This window comes from Physcomitrium patens, chromosome 12, assembly GCF_059467195.1.
Source record: "Physcomitrium patens ecotype Gransden chromosome 12, ASM5946719v1, whole genome shotgun sequence".
NCBI lineage: Eukaryota > Viridiplantae > Streptophyta > Bryopsida > Funariales > Funariaceae > Physcomitrium > Physcomitrium patens.
The window spans coordinates 6358759-6367118 of NC_143421.1; the positions used below are offsets into that span (position 1 = coordinate 6358759).

General features: G+C 44.3%; 1 protein-coding gene across 5 annotated transcripts; it reads left to right on the forward strand.

The window, feature by feature from the left end:
* The first annotated feature begins 731 nt into the window (after positions 1–731).
* On the forward strand, positions 732–7924 carry LOC112289268 (putative RNA helicase SDE3). Of its 5 annotated transcripts, XM_073537645.1 has the most exons (8): positions 732–872; positions 1278–1400; positions 2349–2459; positions 3052–3092; positions 3233–5121; positions 5320–5481; positions 5608–7083; positions 7339–7924. In XM_073537645.1, exons 5-8 carry the CDS (start codon positions 3331–3333, stop codon positions 7552–7554), a joined length of 3645 nt encoding a protein of 1214 aa, XP_073393746.1. In that variant the 5' UTR covers positions 732–872; positions 1278–1400; positions 2349–2459; positions 3052–3092; positions 3233–3330; the 3' UTR covers positions 7555–7924. The 5 variants fall into 5 exon arrangements, with proteins under 5 accessions (XP_073393746.1, XP_024390119.1, XP_024390120.1 ...); XM_024534351.2 differs by lacking the exon at positions 3052–3092; XM_024534352.2 differs by lacking the exon at positions 2349–2459.
* Positions 7925–8360: the final 436 nt, after the last annotated feature.

Genomic DNA, 8360 nt, shown 5'->3' on the forward strand with positions numbered 1-8360 from the left:
CATTGTAGAAGTCTTCTAAGAAAATGTATAGCAAAATTCAACATAATTACATCCACAACACTATGTATCTATGGCTTTAAAAAATTACATATTTTTATACCTTGTCTAAATAAGTTTTGTAACCTTTTCTTTGACACACTAATGGCATACTCCACTTTTACTACAATTGATGCCAATCACATACTAAAACACAAAGCAGAGACTAGTGCAGTTTTAAAATGTTTTCATGGTCTGATAGATAACTTTGAATATACAATCCTATTAATACACATTTTAAAAAAGTATTTCATTTTGATATATTCTTGCTTTATGAATAACAGAGCCATCATAAAACTTCAAGCACCCATGCCAAATACCTCCAACACATCTACTTCTGATGCTCCAATACTACACTAATCTAAAGGTGTGAAATAGTGAGTCAAAGGTCTCAGCCTTCGGGGATGGGGGGGGGGGTAGAGCCAACTCAGCAAAACTTGTCACTCCCGCCGACATGGCAGACAGCATGGCAACACGCCCACAACAAATTTGGGTGGGGGTGGAATAGGCCACGTCAGATAGGGATGAGCGAAGAAGGCCACGTCAGATACGGATGAGAATTGTCCATGCTTCGTAAACAGACCCCAAATTGAGTGGGGATGAATGCAGGATGGATGGAGAGAGAAGACGAATAGAATGCAGGGCATCCAGTACGCCGAGGGGGGAAAAGCCGCCTCCTCCTCGTCGTCCTCGACCTTCTGCTAGCAGGTTGTGTGATAATAGTTAATATTGTTGTCCTGTTTGCTGCGCTGTGTGTTATGAGGGAGTGCAATTGGTTTCCATGACCTTCATCAGACACCAATTGTAGCGCTATCGCCCTCTCTGGACTACTCTAGGTTATGCTCCTCACACGCTGCTGCTCTGCTTCTTCTTCTTTCTCCCTGTATTCCACCTCTTCCTCATGCGGTGTGACTGTGTGTGTGTGTGTGTGTGTGTGTGTGTTTGGTTGTGTATGTGGTGTGTTTTCCCCGTGAGCGATTGTTGTGTGTGTTGCAATTGGCGAGTAATTAGTCAATTCCTGTGGCGCGCGTGAGACGTCTTGTGGTGTAAGTTGGAAGGGTTGTTATGGAGCAGCGTTCGAGGAGTGGTTTTGTGTTGCGATGGCGAGTTATTAAGAGTTGTGGTGGATGGCGGGGGTTGTGGCGTGATCAATAATGTCGGAAGTTGGATGGTTTGAGTTTGTTTAAAGCGTGATGATGATTGTGATAGTGATTTTCATGGTTGTGGTGGTGGTTGTGCAGGGAGGGGAAGGATCGCGGTTGGCTCCGGAAGGGGGGCAATCATGTTGCGGTAGCGGTTGGCGGGTGTGGGACTTCTTGGGACCGCGGAGATTTCTAGGATTGCTGTTGATCCTTGCAAATCTGGTAAGAAGTGCACTGGCGATGGATGTTTGGTGATGTTTGGAGGTTAGAGGTAGGGGAATTGGGTGTTTCTTTTTCATAGCGCTCTGGGAAGTCTTCGAGAGGATTCGGTGTACGAGTTCGTGTGTGGTTGGAGTGTTTGTCTCGGTCAAAGTGGAGTACGTCACCCGGGTAATTGAATCGAGAACTGTAGGGTGCTGATTGGACATAATTGAACGAGACCTTTCTCAGGCTATGACGATAATCGTGTTTCGTCTTAGCAATCCACAAGACTTCGAACACTTTGGTGAAAGACTTTGAGTCTTGAACTTTTTCTGGAGTTTCAGGTTTGTTTGCAAGTTCCAACAATGTCAGCCGGAGGTTCTCTACTCAAATATTTGAGTTAGGTGATTTCCATCGTGAAGAGTTAGCAATACTGTCTTAAAGCCTTCTGGGTACTCTGTGGACGGCCCTCTTTGTCTCTCTCTTTATTTTTTATTTTTTATTTTGAAAGAGATAGATCAATGAAGAGAAGGTATCCGTGCACACAAGGTGGTAATCTGGATCCTAAACCTGGTTTACCAGATTTTTCTTCTTCTGGGGGATGTGAGTATCATGTTTGGGGTTTGCTAAGTTCCAGCTGTCACGGTGTAAACTGTCCCCGAGTTAATCTTTTGATGACCATTCACACCCTTCAAGATTCAGAAAGTGCACATTTTTCGTAATTATGTATGATGGCGTATGTACATTTGACTAAAAAATTGTCGTTTATAGACTGCGATGAGAGCTTCGCAGCGGAAAGTGTCGAAGTTTCGATTTGTCATGAGTAATCTAAATTTGGAAAATGGAGAGGAATCTTGGCGTAAGGAATTCATGCGAGGTGTAATATCTGTGAATTTCTTAATTCTGGAGCACAGAGCATCGCAGCTTCAACTCTGCTTGAATACTCTTGCCTTTGTCTTTTGTTCGCAGCCTGGTTTTTGAGATTCACCGTTCAATTGGATCAGAATTTTATTCTCTGGGGATTCATTTTGCAACTCTCACTCCCATTTTGTGAATGCCACGGGGTTCCCCTTGTTGTAGGTGAGGAATCGTACTATTCCTCAATTGTGCACGATTTCACGACACTTCAATATTATTAAGTTTTCATTTGTGTCTCTAGATACATATATCTCATCTTGAGTAGGGGCTTTGCTTTCAGGTGGTGACTGTACTATATCTTTGCATCGCATGGTTCTTATACAGTGCTTTGCTAGTGAAATTCACAGTTATTAGCCAAAATGTAATGTGATGAGATAGGAGCATCGATATCCACCTTAAGCATCTTAATTGTGCGCTGTTGTTAATTAGAGGCTGCAGAAGTTTGAAGGCAACAAGTAGATTGCTCTAGGTGTATGCATTTGTTTGATCTGGTCTTATTCCTTAAGATTTCATAGCTTATCGATTGCCCTTATCAATCTCGTGTTGAAAGTGACCATGTGAGTGCAGAGAATTTTGAACTGAGCATTTTTAACATTTTCATTTCACTTTTATTATATAATTAGTTTATTTTCATCTTATAAGATCTTACAATTCTGGTCTTTAGTCTGGATGTAAATGGTCCATGGTTCGACAGTTACCGTAAGAGTTCATTGTGCGAATTTGCTTTTATTGAAAGATGGAGTTCATATTGCAGGTGAAGCATCTGTTGCTTAGAAAGTGAGTGATTTAAAGAAGGTACTATGGCGTACTTTGATCCATAGGAACTTGACAACACTAATGCAGTGATTTTTTTACGAGTGTTTGGAAACACAAGAAGGTTCCCTCTCCACGTCAGTGGAAGACTTATTTTTTTCAGTATTCGTGTCACTATGCAGGAACCACTCCATCGACAGTTTCATGCCCCTCGCTTTCTTTTCTACATGCTTTGTGCCGGTGAGATCAAGCTATTACGTGGACAACACCTGTCGGCACTATGGTTGAAGGGAAAGACAGTCGACTGGACACAAGAAAAGCAGATTCGATCAACATCCAGGACCCTCAACAACGAAGTCGTAGCTTGCGATCAAGACAGAATCGCAAAAAGAATGAATGGCGTCCTGTTTCTGGGGGTTTTGTAGTTCCATCGGAATCTCAAATCAACGCACCAGTAGTTGGGGAGAGAGACGAAAGTTCACGGAAGCTCAATGTTAGTGATGGAGAAGAAGAGATTGTATGGAGTGGACGGGAGAAGCTACCTGAGGTATCGCAGGGCTTGGGCATGAAGAATGTCGCTTTCCATGAGAATTTCAGAGGAACGATTTCAAAGAATACAAGTCCTAGAGGAGGCTCACGAAGAGCACCTGTTCCATGTAAAGTTCCTGCATCCGTACCTGTTCCAGGTTCTTCTTTCACGATGCCATTAGCAATTTCGTCGTGCGCGGAAAACAGAGATGGTTTCGAAGAGGGCAACTTGGTTCTGCAAAGTAGAGGGTTTAAAGAGACTCAAGGTCCTCATCAACATAGGCCTCTGCATCACGACTCAAGAACGAGGACGCGAAACGAAAAGAAGGGCTCTGGAGAATGGCATCCACAGTCTCAAATTCCTCATTTTGCTAGCACAAATGAGTTTTTAGGATTGCCGTCAGTTCCGTGCTATCCCGACCGTGAGGCGGCTCCTGAGTTGGTGGATCCCATTTTTGTTCGTGCACCATTTTACGACTATTGCAGGGGACAATACGCACCAAGTTTCGTTCCTCTTGGTGCCCACCCAACGGGCTTGGAGAAGGATTGGCGCCCCCTGTCTGGTTGCCCGATTGCTTCACAGGAGTTCTCCCATGATAACTTCCTGGTTAGCAGCCAGCAGCAATGTAGCCGATCAAATGGGTTTGGCAGGGGCAAGAAAGATCAAGCCAACATGAACATTCGAAAACGAAAAGGGAAGGGTCGTGGCAACCGGAATAGCAAGAGAGAGGATTCAGTTATGGTAACCATTGTTGAGGAGGGTTCGAGGCGAGGAGCAGGTGCTGAAAGCAAGAAATCTAATCCTCCTCAGGTTCAAGGTCAGGGTAGACGTAATTGGAAACCATCACAAGAGGCTAGCAAGGATGTTTTTGTGTCACAGCCATTCTCTCCAAATCACAACAGGCCTCAAACAATCAAAGTTGGTGCTACGGAGGTAGCTTCCATTGCAGTTGTCAATAATGGAACAGAAAGAGTCACGCTTTCGGCTGTGAGATTGCTCTCTTCTAGCCCGAAAAGCTCTTTCCGTCTTTCCCTGGCCCCGCTTTTACGGGCTTTATCATCCTCCGAGAAGAACGTACCTGTGATTGATACGACTAAATTAGCTCTAAATTCCCAAAGTTTAGTTCGTCCAGGGCGACCTTGGCTCATTGGACCGGGATTACATATCACCTTCGAACTTGCGTGCACTGCATCAACGTTGGGGTTACACAAAGCAGTACTACTCTTCAACGTTGGCACGCAGAAAATTGTTCGTTATATCACTCTTATTTGCGAAGATGACATTGCGAAGGCACTGGCACCAATTGAACCATATGTTCGCTTGCCTCGTCCACGCGTCCGGAGTTTCTACAAGTTTGTTCCTGGCATACCGCCCCCCTTGCCATTGTTCAAGAAAAGGTTAGGAATTTACCCTATCCCTCCAAACGTAAAGGAAGCCATTTTGACGAAAGAGACTCTACCAGTGTTCTCAGAAGGGCTTCGCAAGGAAAACTATTTCGAATATTTTTCCACGCTTATGTTTGCCGAGGAGCTGCAAATGGAGGTCAGACCATGACGTGATTCGTCACTGCAGCTAGGAATTATTTTATTTATAGTATTTGTTCTAAATCAGAGTCTCTTTGTGTCCGATTCTGCAACATCCTCATCCATTCAGTTCTTTCTTCACATGCTGCTTCAATGAGAGCAGATTATACCTTGTGTCATCGAATTCCTTGGAGACTAAATTGTCTTGATTGTTCAGGTAGATATCCGAGCATATGATATGCAGAATGTAACTATGTGGAAAGTGAGCCACACGTTACTCGGGCTTCGCGTGCCAGGTCTGGCAGAAAAGCGACCCTCTGTTATCTATCGTGACAAAATTTATGCGAGGCCTTCTGGAACAACAGCAACAGAATTTCAGGTGTGAAACTGTTTTCTCATCTATGATGCCTTCGTTTTGTCATCATACTGATAGTTTGCAAAATGCCCAATATACTATCTTATAAATACTGTAGCTGATGTCTTGATTCATGAATTATTGCAACAGGGATATGTGCACAAAGTACAAGCTAATGAAGTGCATTTGAGATTCGGTGATGCGTTTAACAAAGGCTTCATCAGCAATTCTCGCTATGACATCCGCTTCTCATTTGGTCGGGTCAACATCAGACGTGCCCATCAAGGAATACAGGCCGCCAAGGCTCTATTGGACTCCTTTCTCTTTCCAACTACAGTTGTTCCCTCTAGGACAGAATCTAGCAAAAAGCTCACCCCATTTAACAGGGCTGCCAATGCCGAGCAAATGAGTGCTGTGCAGGAAATTCTGAAGAAGAGAGGATCGCCCCCTTATCTGATCTATGGTCCACCTGGAACAGGGAAAACTGTGACTGTTGTTGAAGCCATGCTGCAAGTTAAAAGAGCTCATCCGAATGCTCGCATTTTGGCATGTGCGCCTTCAAACTTGGCTTCTGATTTATTGCTTGAACGTCTCATTGGTTCAGTCGAAAAGCGTGACATGCTGCGTCTCAATGCATATACCCGGCCCGTGGACGACGTTCCTTCACACATCATCCCTTTCTGTTCGATTGAGAATGATTTCTTTTGCACCCCTGGTCTGGCTTCTCTGGAGAAGTACCGCATTGTGGTAACTACATATTGGAGTGCTGCGATGCTGGATGCCCAGGAAGTTCATCCTGGTCACTTCACACATATTTTCTTGGATGAAGCAGGACAAGGGACAGAACCTGAAACAATGGTCTCAATTGGGAACCTCGCCAACAAAAATACGGTTGTTGTGCTTGCTGGTGATCACCAACAGCTTGGGCCCTTGATTCGCTCGCCAGTTGCACTAAAGTATGGACTTGACAAGTCCTATCTGGAAAGATTATCTAGTCTCACATCTTACCTGCCATCTAGTGGAAATGGTCAGTCTCTTGTTTATAACAACAGCATGGCGACCAAGCTTGTGCGGAATTATCGTTCCCACCCTGCAATTTTGGACCTACCTTCACGCCTCTTCTATGATGGAGAGCTTGTAGCATGCGCGGACGAAAGCCGGAACTCGCTGCTCGATTGGGATGAGCTCCCGAACAGAAAATTCCCAATTCTCTTTATTGGGATGGAAGGTCGGGATGAGCGAGAGGGTACCAGTCCTTCTTGGTTCAATGCCCAAGAGGCTAGCAAAGTTGTGGATATTGTTAAGAAGATTAAGAAATATCGTCGCAGTCGAGTTAGCCTGAAAGATATTGGTGTCATTTCTCCGTATAACCAGCAGGTCAGCAAGCTTAAGAAGGCCCTTGCAAGTCAGAATTTAGGAGATGTGAAGGTGGGGAGTGTGGAGGCCTTTCAAGGACAAGAGAAACGTGTGATTATCATATCGACAGTGCGCTCGAGCAAGGAATATGTGGAGTTCGATAAGAGGCACAATCTAGGGTTCCTTACTAATCCGAAGCGATTCAACGTTGCAATTACACGTGCGAAAGCTCTTCTAATAATTGTTGGCAACCCCCACGTTCTCTCCCAGGTATCCTCTTGGCATGACCTGGGTAAATGGTTTAAGTTCTACGTTCTTAACTCGTGTTTTTTGAAAGATCCTTCTTTAAGTAAATGTGTGTATACATGGCTGGGTGATGCACCTCGCAGAAAGATTGCTCACCCCAAAGATTAGTTGTTGAGTAGTTATGACAGATTTAATCAATGAATTGTGCTCAGCTGTTTTTTACGTATCGCGAGGGCGTCGGCCTGGCTAACAGTGATTGTCCTTCACCTTTTGGTCCAGGATCGATGCTGGAATGAGCTCTTACGGTACTGTACAGAAAACAACAGCTACATTGGTTGTGCTTCTCCCTTTGAAATCAGCGAGGAGAGTAAGCTGCTGCATTTGGCAATTATTCACAACTGGTTTGATGCGGAGGACACAGCTGACAATGATGGATTGCCAGTCTCGCTTAAGGCAACAGTCGAAGACCCTCAGTGGCCCGATGGCACATGCTAACGCACAATGACCGCTAAGTACTTGTATCCTAGGCCCGTCGTCGCTGAATGCAGGCGTAAAAATAAACCTCTCATGTCATTCCCATCAAGTCTTTCCAGGTTGAACATGTTTCCCGACATCGTACCGGATTGCATCGGCTCATGTTCAAGGGGTGGCTGGCAGGTAAGCGTTCGATACCCCATGTAAAAGTTGTTTTGAACTAGGGCTGGAGAGAGCGTTATAATGATAAAGACAGGTTTAAGTATCCTCAAGATTAGAATTGGCAATTTTCTCTCCTTACCATATCACCCGAACAGTGAAAGTGTGAAGTGCCCGATTTTTCTTACACGGATTGTGATAGATAAAGAAATAAACGTGCACATTTGTTTCACTTTGCTATCAGTGAGAATTTGTCTTGTTCATAGCTACACGGTCGGTGATTCCATTCCCCCCAGCTCGATTTCCATCATCGTCACACCTCTCGGGTAAGTTTACCGTTGTCACAGATTCGATTGCCAAAGTTTGGTGGCTGTGCTGATGAAGTCTATTCTTCACAACCTCTTAAGTATTTGATGCAAGCAAGTTTCTTGTTCTCTTATGGTCTTCCAATGCAGTGACCTCAGAGAGGGTTATGGCCTGTATAATTTGATAATTTTAGAGGCTTTTAGAATTGTCAAGAATACATTTCCTCTTTCACTCTTCAGTTCATGATTTTACCCAAATCTGTAAGCAACCACCAGATCAGGATCTGTCCAGGCTATGGATGCAAGATCTGTTCTTAAGTGGATCATGTAGCCACAATCGTTACACAGAATAATCACTGCATA